This window comes from Furipterus horrens, unplaced genomic scaffold (genome assembly GCF_987537825.1).
Source record: "Furipterus horrens unplaced genomic scaffold, mFurHor1.1.pri manual_scaffold_10, whole genome shotgun sequence".
In the NCBI taxonomy this organism is placed as follows: domain Eukaryota; kingdom Metazoa; phylum Chordata; class Mammalia; order Chiroptera; family Furipteridae; genus Furipterus; species Furipterus horrens.
Window position 1 is genome coordinate 29,137,575 of NW_028327180.1, and position 22,480 is coordinate 29,160,054.

Sequence of the window (22,480 nt, forward strand, 5' to 3'; positions counted from 1 at the left end):
TTAATTTTTATGTACTAATAAGGAATAATCATAAATAGAAAAATTTAACACACCATTTATAATAGCATCAAAAATTGTGAAATACTGAGGAATAAATTTGACAAAAATGTACAAGATTTGTGCACTGAAAATGATAAAACATTGCTGAGAGGAATTAAAGATGACCTAAGTGGGCATATATACCATGTTCATGGATCAAAAGGTACAATACTAGTAGAAGAAAAAACAAGAGAAATATTAGTTACTTTAGGTTTGGCAAAAGTTCCTTAAACGGACCTCAAAAAAATACAAATTCTAAAAGAAAAAATCTGACTTCATAGAATTTATAAACTTTTACTTTTATAATGACATTGTTCAAAAAAAAAAGTGTAACTAATAGTGCTGTGTAAGACCTAAAACTTGTCTGATGCTGGCCATTTACACAAGTGCCTTAATTTATGTTAAAACTCAATGTCCTTGCCTGTTAAGTGAAGATAATACTAAATTACCTTCATAGCCCATTTGAGCTCTAACATTCTATAAACCTATAAATGCTCCCACACTTCACCTCTGACGCTTACAACACAGCTTACTGACCAATATAGTGCTCTTCCCAACTGGCACAGACCTTTCCATGAGAACACTCCAGAGCCACTCATCACCAACTGACTAAAAATGACACAAACCCTATTTGTCATCCCTATTCTTGTATATATGACATCTTCTGAAATATGGCTAGACAACTTTTTCTACTGTTATACCTTTACTTGCTTTTCTAATGGTTGTAATAGGTTAAGACAAAAAACAAAAGAACAACAACACCACCAACAACAGAACTCTCTGCAAATCATTCTCATCTTTCAGGATTATAGAGAAGTACAGAGTTCAAATATTATACTAAAAAAAAAACAAGAAAAGAAAATCATCAGGTAAAAGAAATAAAAGCATTCTATTGAGAATAGTGCTAATAAATATATAACAACCAATAGTGTACTTCAGGTAGGTAGTAAAAAATTTAATAGTAATATTACAAAGTAAACATACAAAAATCAAGTATTTAGTTCTGGGTGTTAGAAATAATACACATAATACATTCAGCATAGTACTGATGGTGCTGCCAGATAAGATTTTATTATTCTAATTATAGATTATGCCAATCAGGCTGTTCTGTCAAGTTTCAGAAAAATCTGCTTTTATTACCAAAAGCATCTGGACTTTAGACATCACTAATGAAACTATGTAATGAAGCTGTGTGACTGTCATCTTAATGATCTTCTCATAATGGAAATAAAAGAGACAAACATTTCTCCCTTTTGGAATAACAGTTATCAAAACTGTCACAGTGTCAAAATAAAAATGATTCCTTTCTCCTTTCTAATCTCAAATAAGCACATGCATGAGAAAAAAAAACACAAAAAAAAACCCGGCAACTTTATGCTATATGTTAGGTCAATGTTAAAATTCACAGACTAATTTTTAGATATAATATTCCTGGTTCTGGTCATTAAAAAAGAAATAGAATTAACCACTATTTTTTTTAACATCAGGAACTATAATTTAGCTATTCTTTCATAATCAAATTTTCCAATGATATCTAAGACTGTGTCTATAGCCTGTTTTCACTGAGCTAGTTCAGGAGACACACTGGTTGAAAAAAAATTGAGAATATAAACTTTTAAGGCTAAAAATTCTGTCTTCAAAATGTAGAGATTTAAATAGAGCCCTTGACAAGGTTATCTGATACTTAATTGCTGGTCATGAAAACAAGGAAACAGAAAAAAAGGGTCATATTTAAATACTTAAATGAAAAGCCACAGGCACGTCTTTCACACCGTATATAATTCTTTCAACATACAGACATTTGCTGAAAGTAAAAGTTACCTTACTTCATGGTAAATCTTCAAAACCATTAAGTCCAATTCTGGATCAATGTCTCTTATGCTTTGGTTGGATGATTTAATAAAGTATTTATTCTGCAGGAGAGAACTATAGAACTCAACTGAATATTAATTGAAAAATGTCATGTTTGTCCATCTTTTTCATGCAATCGGCATGCCCATCTTAAATCTGATCTATCATTTATAAAAATTTGCTACATTCTCCACTGAAGCTGGTTATTCTGATGAGCCAAATTTAACTGCTTTCATACAGTTGAGGATTAAAGAATGTTCTGAGGATTATTCATCATTATCTGTAGAAAAAAGAAAAGAATTTAATTCATTTCACTGCAAATTAAACTGTATGTATCTGATTTTTAAAAAGTTTTCATTCTAAAGAAAAAGAGCTTTAATGTAGTTTTTATTATATCACATATTCAGTGTAAAATATACAGACAATACAAATATCTTTTAAAAAATTACAAGAAAATGCAGTTTTGAGATGTGAGTTTTTCCCCTTAAAACACATAATGGATGAAAAGATGGATAAATAAGTAATAAAGCAAGAAAATAAAATGTTAATGGTAGAATCTAGGTGGCGGGTATATGGGTAATAACTGGAAAGTTATTTCAGCACTTCCATATAATGACAATTTTACAGTAACATGTTGAAAAAGAATAAGTTATAGATATATTCCACGTCAATTCCAATGGCTGCATTGCATTTTATTTTATGGATATGACATAATTAAGCATTTCTATTTATAGACATTCTGGTTATTTCAAATTTTTCTTTATTCTAAAAACATTGTTCAATTAAACAGAGCACTTAATATAATCTTAGATAACAATCACTACCTTTCACACTCTAGCAAAGGTGATTGTTCATTAAAATCCAAGTGTCACCTCAAATCACCACACTGCTTAAAACCCTTCACTAGTGCCCCACTGCCTCAGGGTAGAACCTGTGCCCTCATAGGGACAGCAAAGCCCTTCATTACCTAGCCTTTTAAACATTTCTAGCCTTATTTACTTTCATTGCCCATTTTCCCTAAGCATCCCCACATATTATGCTTCAGTAACACTGAATTGCTTATAGTTCCCTTCATGCAACATTTTGCATCCCTCTGTGTGTAAGCAGACATACTGATCTGGGGGTAAATTCCTATTCTTGCAAAATCCAACTCTGATGTCCTCCCCCCTAGGAAGAATTACCCTGACACCCTTATTTCTTCCAACAGGGCTGGTTCATCACCTTATGCAACATGTATTTTATTCCCTTTAATGTTACAATTATCACTCTGTACTATAATTTAGTTATTTTTTATAATTACACAATGTTTTCAAATAGTCAGGAAAGTACAGAGAATAAAGTAATGAACACACATGTACCTAATACCTAGAATCAATAAAAGTTAACTTGTGGCCATATTGGTTTGGATTATTTGTTAAGGAAAAACAGATTACAGATAGAAACTACCCTTTTCCAATTTTATTGACCTCTCTTCTTCTCTAAGGACCATATCAGTATCCTGAATCTGATGTGTATCCTTCCCTCCCATGGTTTTTTTTTTTTTTTTTTCCCTTGAATCGTGATTTTTCTCAAGATTACCCTCCTTGTCATTAAAGGGACTGCATTAAGTCCAGTTTTAATTTATCCTGTACATTTGCATAAACACAACAAGAGCAGCAAATGATCACATACGATCTTTACATCTGCTTTGCTGGAACTTACACAAGGAACCTTTAGGGTGACTTTCAGTCTGCCCTTCAGGGCACAGGAGCTGAGCCACATACCTGCCATTCAGCCTTGCCTGTAAACACCTGTCTTTTCCAAGCCCTTCGGGTTTTCAATTGTGCTTTAAGGTCCCTTCTAGCCATCTTTCAGGAAAGCAACCTTCATTCCTTCCCTGGAAAGATTGTCATGGACCACACAACCAACCAAGGTAACAGGCCTTTTTTCTCGTGGACTTTTATTACCTTCGAAAGTCAATCCCAGTTCCTTAAGCTTTTTGCTAACAATCAGAGCCCAAGCACGTCTCCTTTAGGCATGACATTCCAGTCAAAGTCATGGTCAACAAAACCTCTATTAACAACTGGTCTTATTAGTATTATGCAAAGAACCTTATGTTATTGCTTACTTCTTCAGAACGTCAAATTCAGGAGGGATCAGGTAGGGAGAAAAATATACAATGTGAAGGAAAATCCTTGTCCTAATATTCACTAAAATTGCATTTCCATACTTTACATTTTCTTTGTTCACTGTCCTACACGTGAGGGTTTTTCTGGGGGGCGGGGGGGTTGGGGGTGCTGGATCATTTAATAATTTATTTTGCTTTTCTTTTTTTCCCCAATAAAAATTGTTGTTTTTTTATTACAGTTGTCCCACTTTTTTCCCTATTCCTTCCCTGCACACTGCCCATCCCTTCTCCCATAGTCAGTCCCCACCCAGTTGTCCATGTCCATGGGTCATTTATACATGTTCTTTGACTAGATCCTTCCCCTTCTTACCACTTCTCTCCCTGCTACCCCCCACCCCCTGTGTCACTGTTGGTCTACTCCTTGTTTACATACCTCTGGTTCAGTCTTGCTCGTTGGTTAGTGTTGTTCATTAGTTTCCTGTAATAGGTGACAGCATAAGGTATTTTTCTTTCATTGCCTGGCTTATTTCGCTAAGCATAATTTTCTCTCTTCCATCCATGTTGTTGCAAATGGTAGAAGTTCCTTCTTTCTTTCTGCTACATAGTTCTCCATTGTGTAAATGTACCACAGTTTTTTGATCCACTCATCTACGGATGGGCACTTAGGCAGTTTCCAGCACTTGGCTGTTATAAATAGTGCTGCTATGAACAAAGGGGTGCATAGGTTCTTTTAAATTAATGTTTCAGGATACTTCGGATATAATCCTAGCAATGGAATGGCTGGTTCAAAAGGCAGTTCCATTTTTTGTTTTTTGAGTAAATTCCATACTGTTTTTCATAGTGGCTGCATCAGTCTGCATTCCTACCAGCAATGCACCAGAGTTCCCTTTTCTCCATATCCTAGCCAGCACATGTTTGTTGATTTGTTGATTATGGCCATTCTGACTGGTGTGAGGTGGTATCTCATTGTGGTTTTTATTTGCATCTCTCTGATGGCTAGTGATGCTGAGCATTCTTTCATATGTCTATGGACCCTCTGTACGTCCTCTTTGGAGAAATGTTTGTTCAGGTCCTTTGCCCATTTTTTAATTGGGTTGTCTGTCTTCTTGGTGTTGAGTCATATAAGTTCTTTATATATTTTGGAGATCAATCCCTTGTCTGAGGTATCATTGGCAAATATATTTTCCCAAATGGTTGGTTCCCTTTTCATCTTGTTAATGTTTTCTTTTGCTGAGCAGAAACTCTGGTTTGATGTAGTCCTATTTGTTTATTCTTTCATTTATTTCCCTTGCCTTAGGAGATATATCAGTGAAAATATTGCTGCGCATGATATCTGAAATTTTCCTGCCTATGTTTTACTCTGGGACTTTTATGGTGCCACGGCTTACATTTAAGTCTCTGATCCATCTGGAGTTTATTCTGGTGTATGGTGTAAGTTGGTGGTCTAGTTTTATATTTTTGCATGTCCCTGTCCAGTTCTCCCAACACCATTTGTTGAAGAGGCTCTTTTCACTCCATTTGATGTTCCTTTCCCCTTTGTCAAATATTAGTTGACCATATAGACTTGTGTTTATTTCTGGGCTCTCTATTCTGTTCCATTGATCTATATGTCTGTTCTTATGCCAGTACCAGACTGTTTTGATTACTGTGGCCTTGTAGTATAGTCTGGTATCAGGTATTGTGATTCCTCCTACTGTGATCTTCCTCCTCAAGATTGCTGTGGCATTTTTGAAGTATTTATTCTAGGTCTGTGAAAAATGTCATTAGTATTTTAATAGGAATTGCACTGAATCTATAAATTGCTTTGGGTAGTATGGACATTTTAATGATGTTGTTTCTTCCCATCCATGAACATGGTATATGTTTCCAGTTATTTGTATCTTCCTTAATTTCTTTATTCAGTGTTATGTAGTTTTCTGAGTACAGGTCTTTTACATCCTTGTTAAGTTTATTTCTAGGTACTTTATTTTTCTTGTTGCTATCAGAAATGGGACTTTTTTTTCTAGTTTCTAACTCTGATATTTTATTGTTGGTGTACAGAAATGTCTTCGATTTCTGAACATTGACTTTGTACCCTGCTATTTCGCCAAATTCACTTACTAGGTCGAGTAGTTTTTTCGTGGAGTCTATAGGTTTTCTATGTACACTATAATGTCATCTGCAAATAATGAGTTTTACTTCCTCTTTTCCAATTTGGATGCCTTTATTTCTCTTTCTTGTCTGACAGCTGTGGCTAGAACTTCCAACACTATGTTTAATAGGAGTGGAGAGAGTGGATATCCTTGTCTTGTTCCTGACCTCAGGGGAAATGCTTTCAGTTTTTTCCCACTGAGTATGATGTTGGCTTCAGGTTTCTTGTATATGGCCTTTATTATGTTGAGGTATGCTCCCTCTATTCCCATTTTGCTGAGTTTTCATCATAAATGGGTGTTGTACTTTATCAAATCCTTCTTCTGCATCTATTGATATGATCAAGTGGTTTTTGTCTTTCATTTTGTTTATGTGGTGTATTATGTTTATTGATTTGTGAATATTAAACCATCTTTGCATCCCTGGGATGAATCCCACTTGATCGTGGTGTATGATCTTTCTAATGCGTTGTTGGATCTGGTTGGCAAACATTTTGTTGAGGATTAGCATCTATGTTCATCAACAATATTGGCCTGTAGTTTTCTTTCTTTGTTGTGTCTTGACCTGGTTTTGGAATTAGGGTAATACTGGTTTTATAGAACGAGTTTGGGAGTCTTTCCTCCTCTTGGATTTTTTTGGAATAGTCTGAGAAGGATAGGAGTTAGTTCTTTCCTAAATGTTTTGTAAAACTCACCTGTGAAGCCATCCGATCCAGGGCTTTTGTGTGCCAGGAGTTTTTTGATCACTGCTTCAATTTCACTAGTTGTCATTAGTCTGTTCAGGCTTTCTGCTTCTTCTTGATTCAGTTTTGGAAGATTATATGTTTCCAGAAATTTGTCCATTTCATCTAGGTTGTCAAATTTCTTGTGATACAGTTGTTCGTAATAATTTCTTACTATCCTATGTATTTCTGTGGCATCAGTTGTGATTTCTCCTCTTTCATTTCTGATTTTATGTATTTGGGTCCTCTCTCTTTTTTTCCTGATGAGCCTGGTTAAAGGCTTGTCAATTTTGTTTATCTTTTCAAAGAAGCAGCTCCTACTTTTGTTGATCTTTTGAATTGTTTGTTTAGTCTCAATGTCATTTAATTCTGCTCTGATCTTGATGATGTCCTTCCTCCTATTCACTCTGGGCTTTGTTTGTTGTTGGTCCTCTAGTTCTTGAAGGATTAGGTTTTTCATTAGAGATTATTCTATCCTTTTTAGGTAGGCCTGTATTGCTATGAACTTTCCTCTCAGAACTGCTTTCGCTGTATCACATAGGTTTTGGGTAGTTGTGTGTTCATTATCATTTGTTTCCAGAAACTTTTTGATTTCTTCCTTGATGTCATTGTTAACCCATTCATTATTTAATAGCATGTTATTCATTCTCCATGAGTTTGAATGTCTCTGAGTTTTTTCCTTGAGGTTGATTTCCAGTTTCAAGCAATTTTGATCTGAGAAGATGCTTGATATAATTTCAATTTTCTTGGATTTGTTGAGTCTTGTTTTGTGTCCTACCATGTGGTCTATCTTTGAAAATGTTCCATGTGCACTTGAAGAGAATGTATATTTTGCTTCTTTGGGGTGAAAAGTTCTATATATATCAAGTAAGTCCACTTGGTCTAGAGTGTTGTTCAATGCCTCAATATCCCTGGTGTCTCTTTGCTTTGAAGATCTGTCCATTGTTGACAATAGGGTGTTAAAGTCCCCTACTATGAGTGTGTTGCTGTCTATATCCTTCCTGAAGTCTTTCAAAAGTTTCCTTACATATTCGGGTGCTCCTATGTTGGGTGCATACATGTTTACAAGGGTTATATCTTCTTGATAGATTTTTCCCTTAAGTGTTATGAAATGTCCTTCTTTATCTTTTTTTATGGCCTTTGCTGTGAAATGTTTTGTCCGATATAAGTATTGCTACCCAGCTTTTTTTTCATGTCCATTTGCTTGAAATACTTTTTTCTATCCCTTCACTTTCAGTCTGTGTAGATCTTTTGTACTAAGGTGGGTCTCTTGTAGACAGCATATATGTGGGTCATTCTTTCTAATCCATTCAGCTACCCTATGTCTTTTGATTGGTGCATTTAATCCACTTACATTTAAGGTTATTATCGATAACCTTGTACTTGTGTTCCTCTCTGTCTCTCTCTGTTTCTTCATTTTCTTAAAGCAGACCCTTTAGCACCTCTTGCAATGCTAGTTTGGTGGAGATGTATTCTTTTAGTCTTCCTTTGTCTTGGAAACTCCTTATTTCACCTTCCATTTTGAATGAGAGCCTTTCTGGGTAGAGTATTCTTGGTTGTAGGCCTTTGTTTTTCATTGCTTGGAATATTTTTTGCCATTCCCTTCTGGTTTGTAGTGTCCCTGTTGAGAAACCTGATAACAGCCTTATTGGAGCTCTGTTGTATGTTACTAGCTGTTTCTCTCTTGCTGCTTTTAGGATTCTCTCTTTGTCTTTGAATGTTGTCATTTTAATTATGATGTGTCTTGAAGTGGGCCTGTTGGGATTTATCTTCATTGGGACCTTCTGTGCTTCCTGGATTTGCGTGACTCTTTCTTTCATCAAGTTAGGGAAATTTCCTGTCTTTATTTTTTCAAAGAGGTTTTCTATCCCTTGCTCCTCTTCTTCTCCTTCTGGTATTCCTCTGATACGAATATTATTATGTTTCATGTTGTCCTGAAGCTCTCTTAAAACCTCTTCATTCTTTTTTAGTCTTTTTTCATTTTGTTGCACTGTCTGGTAATTTTTTTCTATGTTGTCCTCCAGCTCGCTGATCCAATCTTCTGCTTCCTCTAGCCTGCTTCTAATTCCTTCTACTGTGTTCTTCAACTCAGAAATTGTATTTGTCATTTCCTCCTGGCTCTTACTGATAGCTTCTATGTCCTTTTTCATGCTGGTGTAATTCTCAGTAAGTTCCTTGTAGCTTCCCTGGAGTTCTTTGTAGTTTTCTTTGAGCTCACTGATCTCATTGAGCTTCCCTATAATCCATGTTTTGAATTCTGTATCTGATAGTTTGCTTCTCTTTATTTCATTTAGCACTCTTTCTGGGGATTCTACCTTTCCTTTCGATGGGGGGTTGTTTCTCTGTCTCCCCATTTTTGTGACTCTTCTTGTTTGTTGCTGACTCTTAGGTTAATCTGCACTTCCTGGATCTGCCCCAGATGGCATCAGATTGTGTACCAATCTGGGCCTAGGCAGCCTGTTGGAGACTACCAGAGATCTACTGCCTTTGTCTATCTCCTTTAGTTGTTAATCTATTCAAACTGTGAGGCTTAAGGACTGAGGGTGGGGCAGATTAACTCCTGTAGGTGGGGCCTTTGCTTCCCCTCGGGCTGAGGCCACTTGGAGGGGAATGGTCTGCCGCTTATCAAACCTAAATAAAATTGCTTTTAAACATTATATAAATGGTACTATGTACTTACTACTTATTCTACTAATCATATTTATGGGGCTTATCCATATTGATAGATGAAAACTTAGTTCATTTGTTTTAACTGCTACACAAAATTTCATTATATAAACATAGTACAATATCTAAAATAAATGTGGAAAAAATGTATGTATATCCTGCTTAAGAAACTACAAGTCTGTACTTATGCCAATAACTTACACCATGCTATATTATGAGAAAGAGCCCCATGAAATCCAAATACTGTAAAAATTACTGAGGATTATTTTTCAGTCCATTATAGTACTATTTTATAAAATGACGCTCAAGATCTCAATAAAATCAGGAATCCACAAGTTCCAGAAAATATTTTAATTTTATATTTTCAATTTGCTGATAATAAAAATAATCTTTCAATATTTGGGAAAAAATATCTGCTTTATACTTGTAAGTCATAACTAACAGACATTTTCAAGGACTAAGGATTTTTTTTCACTGATGTCTATGGACTTAGATTCTTGGAGACTAAAAAAAAATTTCCCCTTTAATGGAACTGACATGTTATTCAAGTTTTAGGAGCACTGTATCATAGTCCCTTCTTTGTAAGAACATGGGAAATATTTTCCTTTCTCTCAATACCAAAAATAGCTGTCCTCTGAGTAACCGACATGTTTTGTCTCTTGAACACTGTGACTCATGTGCTTAATTAGGTTTACTGCTTTGCTAGAAAAATCAGCCCCAAATTTTTGTTCTATTTTCACAAAATGTAGAGACCATTTGAATATAATTTTGTATTCTTACTTCAGGCTTGGCTTAATATTATATTGCTTGCACTCATTTGTCTGATCAGTTGACTTTCCCAAATGCTGGTTCTTAATTTATCTTGTACTATATATTTTTTAAATGTAAACTTTAATTATTTTTGTAACAAGATAAAATATAAATAAAATTCATTTTAAGTCCTCAACTATAGTCCACAAATCACACATTTAAATCAACAGAATACAGAATTTTTTGGCAAATATCCTAGAAATATATTCTTGTTCAAAATAATCAGAATCAGTTTATGCATTTGTTTACTCCTTAATTAATGGTAAAATACTTAAAACAAAAAGACCATATATTATTTACCCACTTCACTAAGCTTGATTTTTAGGAACTTTAAGCTTTTTCCAAAATTTAAATGATCCCAGAATAAAAACTTGTACTAAGATGTATCAAAAGAACCTGGTATATAAGCTGTCAGGGAAATTTCAGAGGAGAACTTTCAAGATATTTAGTGTACCGAAATATTTATCTCTACATTAAATTCTTACAATTTTCTTCCAAATGATGTTATTTTATAGTTCTTTAACATTTAAAAAAAGAAAAAAACATACTTCTTGGTATATTCAGACACTCTTAATCAGATCCTGATATTTTTCTTCCATTTTTTCCCCTAATGTTGTCAATTCTTTTTTTATTGTATTTTTTCCCATTACCATCTCCTCATACACCCTCCTCCTACAATCACCATACTGTTGTCCATGTCTATGAGTCTTTTTATCCTTTTGGCTCAATCTCTCCACCTCCTACCTTTCCCCCCACACCGTAGCTGTCATCCTGCTCTCTATCTATGAGTCAGTCTCTATTTTGTTCAGTTCAGTTTGTTCATTAGATTCCACATATGAGGAAAACTATATGGTATTTGTCTTTCTCTGCCTGGCTTATTTCACTTAGCATAATGCTCTCCATGTCCATCCATCCTGTTGCAAAAGGTATAATTTTCTTCTTTTTTATGGCTGAGTAGTATCCTATTGTATAAATGTCCCATAGATATAAAACATTATTTTATTTTTATTTGTTATCATCTTAACTACCAAGGGGGCTAAAGGAAACTATAATAAATAATAAATGCAGCACTAATTACTGGCATATGAAGAAAGACTGGTCTATATTCAATGCATTACTTGTTGCTAATGACCTAACTTTTTTTGAAAATTGTTCTGTTAAGAGTAATGAAAATACAGTGGTTTTTGAAGCTATAATAGTACTCACTGTACCTGAAGATTTTCTAGTTTTGATTTATCAGTAACTATTAGAATTTTTACAAGACTTCCACTAAAGCAATTCAAAGACACATTTTTTGCTGAGCTTTATAAAATACATATAAAACTTTAGAAAAAAACAGTCAACGTAAATAAGTCTACATAATTGTAAAGCTGCTCTCAAAATTTAAAAAAAATATTGAATTTCATTTTAACAATTTTTCATGAGTGAAAATATCAAATATTTTTATAAAAAGCCTTGCTCTGAAATCCTTGAGCTGAATATTAGCATCTCTATTCCTATGAACCCTAACTCCAGATATTCATCATCTCATGCCCAAATGCACTTAATAGTTTCAAAATAGATCTTATTCCAATCTTGGTACTCTTCAAACCACCAGAATACTGCTGCCAGACTGAACTTTATAAAATATCTCATTCATTATGTCAGTTCTTTCAGTTCAGTAACTTCACTGATTTCCTCTGTGTATTTTAAATACTTCAGAGTTTCAAATCACAAAGACTAATTCTCAATAAGAAGCTTCTAATATGGTCAATTTAATCTTAATACATATTAATTAATGGTTCATCCTGTTTTCCCCACAAGTAGTTCCCTCTACTTTTCTTTTCATTTTTGGCAGTCCAACCTCTTCTTCTCTAATTCCTACTGCACTAAAAAGTATTTAAAATGAGCATTTTTACATATAGTTTTAAACTTTTCTTCATATATCTATGTCTCATCTCCCTGGGAAACTGTAAACAACATGTAAGCAAAGATTATATCTTTTAATGTCCAGAGTAATGAAGTGCTATGCATATAAAAGCACACAATAAATACTTTGAAAACCAGTCACAGTATCTTAGATTGGAGATCATCTCTCTATTTTTACAGCAAAGGAAACTGAAACTTAAAATAAATCACTCAATGCCACATTATTAGTCCCCCGAAGCCAAAATTATAACATTGGTCTCTTGGTCCATTTTTAGTGCTCTTTACTAAATTTAAGGAGAAACCATTTTTAACTATAAGTTTTAATAAAGTCCTAATATATTTTGAGTGATACTATAGGTAAATATTTTCCAAATATAAAAATGGGCTGCATTCACATCACTGTAGATGAACTCTACTTACTCTGGAAGAGATTACATTTAGTATTTAGGAGAAATCTTAAATATTGCTGAAGCATCTGTGTCTAAAAGTTTAACACTATATCCTTGCTAAAATAGTATTCTAACCTCTAGAGCTGTCAAACAAGAAACTTTAAAAAATCTCATTCAAATATTACTTACAAATTAAATAAAAATATTGACTTAAAAGATGTAAACCAATAAAAGCATATGCCAGAACCAGTAAAAGTATATGACACAACTAATTTTATAATTGCTTAAAAGTATACTAGATATGATTCTAATATAGATTTCACTAAAATGCATGTGATATAAACAAATTAATTTACATCTGTCATTTTGTTTCTTTGCACATTTATTTAAAATATAAAGATGCGAGGAAATCTTACCTTCTTGATAGGCCCCATCTGCCATAACTAAATGAAGAATCTTGGCATAAAGATGCTGATGTTCATTTCCCAAAAGATTCTGAGCTATCGTTGAACAAATCTCAATATTTTCATCTTCATCTTCATGAACAGCCTATACCACATTTCCAAATATAAGGTAACATTTGAATATTCTCTTTCTCTGATGAAGACTTTGTCAATTATTTATAATAAGTCTACTTATAAATAAAAATCACTGACATTTCACTAGTAATTCAAACAGAGCATTATTTCAAAATTAACTCTGAATTGACATTACACTTACCTTTATTTTCTCATAAACTTCAAAGAACTTTTCAAAGCCTATTTCCTGCTCCAGGTGAAGTCTCAGCTCCTCTAGATGATTAAAGACACTGTCATATTCACACTCACTAGCTATCTCACCATCACTGTTATCTAAAAATCATTAGAAAATAAGATATTTTATGATTAAAAAGACTGAACAAAGTAATTATTAACCTAACAGACTAAAATTCTATAAGTGAATCATGTCATTGAAATAGACTACTTAGTACTTTAAATAAGTTTCTGTCATTATATTTGTCATTTCTACAGGTAATCAATGTATATATAAATGTCTTAATAAGAATGTTACTCTGAAAACTTTTTTTATACAGACATAAACAGTAAACCATGTTAGAATAAGAACTTTCTTGAGTTATCATCAAATTTAGTAAAAAAAAAATTTAAATCACATCTGTATGTTCTACATCAAGGCAATGAAACCTAACTACTATTTTTAAAAAGTAGGTATTAAACAGTAGGGGCGGGGTGAAAAACATTAAAAAAGCATGCAGAAGGCAGACAACCTAAGATTCACATCATAAAACTTTAGTAAAGCACCAAAAAAGTGTTATTAAACTTCTAGCCAAGATGGAGGCGTAGACAGACACGCTGAACCTCCCTCCACAACTAAGAAGAAATAAAACTACCTCAAAACTAGAAACAACTAGAAGTTCCAGAAAATCGAGCTCCATAGAAGTCCAAAAAACAAAAATATAAAGAAGAAATACTCATCCAGACAGGCAGGAGGGGTGGAGAGGACGCAGTGTGGTGGTGGCAGCAGCAGCAGCAGCAGCAGTGGCAGTGGCAGGCCAGTGGAAAGCGCAATCACATGTTTTAAAAAGTTGGGAGGGACACCTGGGGAGCACTCGCAGCACCAGACCAGACTGCGGAGCTTATAGTTCCAGCGCTGGGGAAAATAAAGCCTCATTGCTTCTGACTGTGCAAACCAGTGGGGGTTGGGGCGAAGGACTCTCGGTAGAGTCCACTTGTTTAGAGGGTCCCCACGGTCCTAGAACATCTGTAGACCCACCCAATCTTGGAACTAGAGCCAGGGCAATAGCAAGAGAGGCGCCAGTCTCATACGAAGCGGGAGAAGTGCCTGGAAAAGGGGTGAGTGCTGGGCTGGCGGCATTGTTCCCTCTCAGACCCCACCCCCACATACAGCACCACAAGGTGGTGAAACAGGTCGCTCTGTACTGACAAATACCTAAGGCTACGACCCTTACAACATAACAGGAGCGAGAGCTCTACCTAAGACACAGAGGCAAACAAACGCAGGCACCTGTCAAGATGAGGAGACAGAGAAGTAAGGCCCAAAAGGAGGAACAGATCAAGGTTCCAGTGGGAGAACTAAGCGATGAGGAGATAGCCAACCTAACAAACAAGGAGATAGTCAACCTAACATATGCAGAATTCAAAACACTGGTGGTAAAGATGCTCATAGGCTTCACATATGCTTAAGTATAGCAAACGCATAAAGGAAGAAGTGAAAGCTATGCTAAATGAAATGAAGGAAAATTCACACAAAACCAATGATGAAGGGAAGGAAACTGGGGTTCAAATCAATGACTTGGAACATAAGGAAGAAATAAACAGTCTACCAGTACAGAATGAGGAAACAAGAATTGAAAAAATAAGGAGAGGCTTAGGAACCTCCGGGAAAACTTTAAACGTGCCAACATCCGAACCACAGGGGTGCCAGAAAGAGAAGAGGAAGAGCAATAAATTGAAAACTTATGTGAGAAAATAATGATGGAAAACTCCCTGAATTTGAAGGAAATAGACGTACAAGTCCAGGAAGCACAGAGAATCCCAAACAAGCTAGACCCAAAGAGGACCACACCAAGACACATCATAATTAAAATGCCAAAGGTGAAAAATAAAGAGAGAATCTTAAATTTCAGCAAGAGAAAAAAAGAGAGTTACCTACAAAGGGGTGCCTATAAGAAAATCAGCTGATTTCTCAAAAGAAACTTTGCAGACAAGAAAGTATTCAAGGTGATGGAAAGCAAAGACTTACAACCAAGATTAATCTATCCAGTAAAGCTATCATTTAGAATGGAAGGGCAGATGAAGTGCTTCCCAGACAAGTAAAGCTAATGGAGCTCATCATCATCAAGCTATTATTATATGAAATGTCAAAGGGACTTACTTAAGAAAAAGATCATAATTATGAACATTAAAATTACAACAAACTCACAACTACCAACAACTGAACCTAAAAAATAAGAACAAAATCCAACTAAGCAAATCAGAATAGGAACAGAATCATACGTATGGGGATCATCTGGAGGGTTATTAGCTGGGAGGGGGGAGGGGGGAAAATGGGGAAATGGTGCAGGGATTAAGAAGCATAATTGGTTGGTACAAAATAGACAGGGGGAAGTTAAGAATAATATAGGAAAGGATGAAGCAGAAGAACTTACATGCACAATCCATGGACATGAACTTAGGGGTGTGGGATTGCTGGAGGGAAAGGGGCTACTGGGCAGAGGGGAGCAAAGGGGGAAAAAATTGCGACTACTGTAACAACATAATCAATAAAATATACTTAAAAAAACATGTTATTAAATGCTCTATGTTTTATTTCATGTACACACCAAAGATATTTTGAAAAATTCTGTAAGACATAATTGCTAAAGAATCATTCCTTTTCACATGAGTTCTTCTTTCCAAATAAATAGTTACTGAACTACACAAATTTTCTTTGCATTTTAAGTATAATACTATGAACAAAGGATAGTTTCTAAACCAAAGTTTTAAAAACTGCTTTTATTATGAACACACTCCTTGTTAACTAATGTATATAGATAGATGCTCTCTGCAAAACATAAAATGCTAAGAAAACTAAGTTATTATCTTTATTACTAAAAATAAAAAGAAATGAATATTATTATTCTGTCAAGAAACAATAAAAATGCTTCAAAAAGATTTTCATAATTTAATGGGGAAGAAATGGAATAACTGATATGAGCATTTGTGTGAAAAGGAAAAGAATGAATAAAAAGTCAAGACACAGAAGCCTGCTTCAGTTTTATTTAAAATTGGAAATCAGATCAGTTATCAGAAAAATAGACTCTCCTTGAAATATCTGTACACACTGAGAAAGGAAAAGGCCCACCACGACCATGACCACGCACCTGAGTGCCACTCTTCATTTAGAGCACTTGCGCTGCTGGGGTTGTCATCCTCATCTGCCAGACCTGTCCCATTTGCAGTCTGCTCTAAGTCACTGTTCTTTAAGACTGACTCTTCCTCCTCACTGTATTCTTCCCCAGGTTCTTCCCTCAGTAATTGCTCCATAGAGGCCTGAAGCTCTTGTAAATCTGTGTCAGTTTCTTCAAACACACTGAAATTCAAAAAGTTAAACTTTAAAAGTATTACTACTGGATAAAAAGAAATTTGAAAAGAAATCTACAGTTTTTTTAAGGATTTTATTTACTTATTTTCAGAGAGAAGGGAAGGGAGGAAGAGAGGGAGAGAAACATTGATGTTAAAGAAACAATGGTTGGTTGTCTCTTGCACGAGTCCTGTGAAGGGACTGAACCTGCAACCCAGATATGTGCCTTGAGCAGGAATCCAACTGGCAATGTTTCGCTTGCGGGATGACACCCAACCAACTGAGCTACACCAGTCATGGCAAAAAAATCTATAGTTTTTAACAAAAGAAATAAGAATACAACTGATAAAATACATGATACATGTGTTTATGGAATACATAATCCAGAAAATAACTTGTTTAAAATGATCATGAGGCCCTGACCAGGTAGCTCAGTTGGTTAGCGTGTCATCCTGATATGCCAAGGTTGCAGGTTTGATCCAAAGTCAGGGCACATACAAGAAAAAACCAATGAATGCACAAATAAGTGAGATAACAAATCCATGTTCCCCCATCCCCCACCTTCCTCTCTCTCCCTTGAAAATCAATAATAAAGTAAAATAAAATAAAATAAAATGGTCCTGATTTACCAAAGAGAATCATGTAATTATCAATACTATTTCACTGCTTAAATTTTGAAAGAAAATGTCAATATTTTAAGAGGACAGTATAAAGAGGTTTTTCACTTGCTTTCTAAAACAAATACTTAATATTCAAGTATTTTTCTTTTATGTAATTTTGAAAGTTTAGCAAAATCTTGGTGTATAGCACTCCAAACAAAAACCTTTCCCTATAAACTCTCACTGGGCATTTAACCTCTTAGAAATGGAAATACTTAGGGTAGGTTAATAGGATGATCTAGTGAATAAAATGGTCACTAGAAGTCTTATCTTTAGCTGCTTACTCTTGGAACTACTTCTAAAGTCCTCAGTGGTGTGGCTCAACTGGCTGGGTATTGTCCCGCAAAGTGAAACATTGGAAGTTCGACTCCTGGTCAGGGCACATGCCTGGGTTGTAGGTTCTATCCTTGTTAGGAGAGTATACGAGGGGCAACTGATCGATGTTTCTCTAGCACATCAATGTTTCTCTCCTTCTCTTTCTCCCTCCCTTCCCCACTCTCTAAAAATAAATAAAATCTTTAAAAAAAAAGAAAATATTTCTAAAGTACATAATAAGTCTACATTACTGTGCAATTATAATATATTAACCATAATAATCTTATCTGAGGAATCTTGTTTCCAAGAAATTGCTCAGGATATTAATTCTATTTCCATGGACTTAAAGATGCCAAAATAAACTAATTTATACAAATAATATTTTACATTTATATAGTATTTTCATTTAGTTTTATCCTGTTATTTAAATTTTACTCACACAAAACTCACTTGAGAGCCGTGGAACTGTAAATTAAAGTGTTTCAATGACTTACTCAAGGATACCCAGTCAATAAATAACAAATACAGGACTAAAATCTAGGTCTTCTGACCACTTCTACATTACCCCAAAATGCACTCACAATGTTATCTCTCTTATGATTTGCTTCTTTCTCCTAAAGTGGCATACAAATAGAAAAAATTGCTAAACCAAACATAAGGGCTGATAAAGGCCTTTCCTAAAGTTTATTCTCCAAACAAATAGAAAAATGTTTACTGAAGAACTAAAATATCAAGAATATTATGTGAGACAGTGAATAAAATTTCCATTAATGGAAAAATAATCTTTTAATGTAGAAATATCTTTATTTTGTTACTTATGTGTACAAACTCCTACACTTTGGCTTTGTAGAAACTATAGAAAAGCAAAGAATCTATGAGAAAGAGAATACCTAATGTTGTTGAATCATCCTACTAGTAGCATTTAACCTACTATTTAATTACAAAACTAACATACCATGTACATCTGCTATGTACAATTACGACAGTGACCGAACAGTGACCGAACATTAACCTGTTGATGAAATGTTTTAAGCAGGACTGCTAGGTCTCTCATTGTGAGGAAAATATGAGAAGATTAGATCTCTTATGAAATGAATATTCAAAAAGTTGTCTCAGGTACTTTAAAACCTGGTTCCAAGTTCACTTTTTAGTAGGCTTTCATATTATATTACCTTGAGTAAAATTTGGATTAAAAAAATTTTTTTTCCATTAAAGAAGATCAAGTGAAATTTTCCTCTATAGACATGAAATAAGTGTACTTTAAAAAATCATTTAGTTTTCAAATTTAAAAAATCATGTTAAAGTCTTCTAATTTAAATTTTAAAATAAAATTGTAATCAAACAGTAATTAAAAGGACACAAGCCACAGATGAGCTATAGTTGACTCAGATAAAAACTGATGACTTTATAAAAACTTTGAGGAAAAAATTATAACCTAGCACTGTCAGCCATAAAGGTGCTGAAATGTTCTGTTCTCCAATAGGCTTAATAAAAAGACAGTTAAAAATGCAAAAGACCACAGCTTGCTTGCAGAAGAAAATAAAAATAAAAAGGTGCCTTTTCCTCCAAATTTTGAAGGCACCAGCAAAATTCTACAGAACTCCACGAAAAATGAAAAAAAGGGGGGAGGCAACATTTAAAAGACAAGATTTGGTTAGAAATTTAAGAAGGAACAAGGCAAGGCTTAAGAAAAACAAAGATAGAAAATGAAATTAGCAGATGAAGTAGCTCTGGCTCAAGTATTACCGGGGGAAAAATCGTTAGAACAATATGCTTTTAGGCCGAAACACAAGTTCTTTCTGTTGAATTGCAGAGGTGAAATGGAGAAAGTTAAAAAATCAGAAAACAAATCATATAAATTCTAATATTTTGTAATGCATTTTCTGGTGACTTAAATACATTGCACCTTCTCAAACCCTTTATTCCAGGGTACTATCGTTTTATTTCCCCCAAAGTCTGTAACATCTGTCTGAAGGGCCGACAAGGCTGACATCAAAGAGTGTGGAGCAGGATTACTGTCAAAAGGGCCATCTCTTCCAACCCTCTCAGAAGTGTTGCTTAAATCACCCTCCTAAATTAGATCTCTCATGAATCATGGAAAAAAGCATTTTGTGAAAGCTATTAAGTTACATGCAGAAAACACATGGAAGCACATGCAGTCACACACAAACCAAACAATTATTCCACCTGCTAAATCTCCTCTGACATGGTTTTGAAATCATTCACATCAGGAGAGAGATGTGGTGGGGCTTTTTCATCTCTTCCAGGGGAATTGTAGTGCACTTAGCCCTACAGAAATTCCAATTGCAACCCCTATATCATGTGGTGTTCTACTATTAGTCATTGCCCTGCTAACATTCATTCACTTAATATTTATTAATCATCAACCAGGTGCAAGTCATTGTGCTGGATGCTAAGTGGTGAATAAGACAGAGACCACCAATGGAAACTATTATGTTTTTCCTTCAAGTGAGACTAAGTTACATTATTCAAAGGCAAAAATACATACCAGAATTTGCATGACTGCACTTTAAATATGTTGTAAAAAGTTAAAGGAGTAGTGAAAAGTTATCATCTCTAGAACATATATAAATTTGGAAATTCTGGTACTGTTACTATCTCTTAATAATACCATACTCACATGTCTTCAGAGTCAGAAGGTCCTTCTTTAATGTGCTCATCTTCAATTTCATCTATTTCGAGATTGTCTTGACGTACATCTCCTACAGTGGGAACGTCCATCAGTGTTCTGAACAGCTTTGAGAGATCTGGAAGTGAACATGTCCTCAACATCTAAAAAAAGTCAACAGATTTCTTGTTACAAGTAAGATAATTAGAAAACAAAAACAAAAAAATTAGAAAATTAGATCTAATAATAATTATATATGATATATAGGTGATTATTTATTTATTTATATTAATGGCTGACTTGTCCAAGATGAGAACTAATGCTCTTGAATTTCAGTGAGGAAACTAATCCTGCAAGTTATGCTTGGGTTTCAACATAAAGTTAGCTTTGAAAGGTAGGGAGAGTTGTTTACTTGGGATGTGCACATGGCATGGAACTGGAAATTTGTCAGGAATCAAGCAGTGCTAGAAACTGCCAGTTTCCTCCTCACTCACCGTCTCTCATTTCACTTTCCTAATTTCTCTGCTAAGTCATCCTTTACTTTCCTATGGCCAACCCTCTGTATATATTTTTGCCCAGATCTTGGAGTGAGTTCGTCTGAAGCTCGGCTAAGCACCATTACATGTAATTGGTGGCTCTGTATCACTTTATCTCTAGGAGTTGCTGGCTAGCTGACACTGGTTAAGTCAGGGGCCTCAACTTAGTGCAAAAATAAATAAATAAATAGAGCTCTAACATTGCTTTCCTGAGCAATGGACTGTGAGTGGAGCCTCTCCCACCATGGAAGGCTAAAAATACAAGCACTTTGATGTGCATGGTGAGAAGGAACTCAGCAAACTGAGCTGAGAAAAGACAATGTATACAGTTGAAGTGTTTAGAATATGAATATGTGTCGGATAAGACCAGGGATATTAGGAATAGCTTTTGTCCACCAACAATAAGAATGTTGATGGATAGACAGGGCTACGAAACAAATACCTATTATATAAGTCTCAGGGTTGGGTGAACACCAAAGGAATCTTGAGATCTGAAACATGACTCCCAAAGCCCTGATAAGAACCCTACACCAGATGGGAGACTGTGAAAACACAATGTTTAGCATGTTAATGAAAATTTATATACTTGGCCAATTTTATTGGTACAATCTGTTTTTGAGAATAAAAAAGGATAAATTTCCATTATTTGAACATAATTTACATATTATAGCACTCAGGAGGAAAAATGGTTATAAACTACAAGATGGTGAAGATACACTGTGTGTTAAAGCACTTAATAATAGTACTGAAAGTATTTCTTTTGCTGAAATCTCCTAGTGTGAGCAGAATTTATGCTTGACTTGTTTATTATTTTAATGGTTTGAACTATGTATATAGTAAACCAGCAGTATGAAAAATATACACGCAGCAACAGTTTCTTCATATACATGCTATTCAAAAAAATTACATACCTAAATACAAAGCAACTACACAAAAGGATGCAATATCTTAGGCTGACATAAATTTTAATTCTGGAAAATCATCTCAACTCTAATTTATTCCTTTCATTAATTAAAATAACTTTCACAACATAACAAAAAATAATACAGGAAGACATTTCAAGTGGTGTTTAATCTGACAACTTCCCTCTCAGAATGGGTTCACACACCTGCCAACCCAACAGCTATCTGTCCTGTTAAAAATAATTAATGTTTGTAGTCTTCTTTGATAAACTGTTAAAGTTTTAAATAGGATATTCATCTCAGTCAGAAAATTTTATATAAGAAAACTTTCAGTTTTATAATTCTGATGCTACTAATTTTTTTCATGTTGTTAAAAGAATATTCTATAGTTTTAACATTCATAGAAAGAGATCTTCCTGAAAATATCAATCTATACATGTTGCCTGAGATCTTCTTTTATAGCCAGGCTAATTTTTTTTCTACATTCTTCATAGCATGACTTTTACACAGCTAGCATTTGGTGCCATTTTAAATCAAACAGGAGAGCAATGTTTTAGAAAACTTTAAAACATTAAAAAATATATGCTTCCTTTAGATATTTTTAATCATTGGATTAGTTCTATTTTTTTTTCTCAAAAATGCAGACAGCCACATAAGACAGTAAATGAATTAATACTAGTTGCACTAACAGAACTTCACATGAAATTCTACTTGAAAAAAACTTCCAACTCATTTTT

At 34.5% G+C, this 22,480-nt stretch overlaps 1 protein-coding gene across 3 annotated transcripts in view; it reads right to left on the reverse strand.

Annotated features, from left to right (window-relative positions):
- Positions 1-1,404: 1,404 nt before the first annotated feature.
- Positions 1,405-22,480, reverse strand: part of NEK1 (NIMA related kinase 1) — a 113,045-nt gene continuing 91,969 nt past the window's right edge. For all 3 annotated transcript variants that reach the window (XM_090288859.1, XM_090288858.1, XM_090288857.1), the window contains 5 exons: positions 20,318-20,469; positions 16,503-16,711; positions 13,343-13,473; positions 13,039-13,171; positions 1,405-2,170 (listed from right to left, as the gene is read on the reverse strand). In XM_090288859.1, coding sequence (XP_090144985.1) covers positions 2,157-2,170; positions 13,039-13,171; positions 13,343-13,473; positions 16,503-16,711; positions 20,318-20,469 — 639 coding nt within the window. In that variant the 3' untranslated portion in view covers positions 1,405-2,156. The remainder of the gene's footprint in view (positions 2,171-13,038; positions 13,172-13,342; positions 13,474-16,502; positions 16,712-20,317; positions 20,470-22,480) is intronic.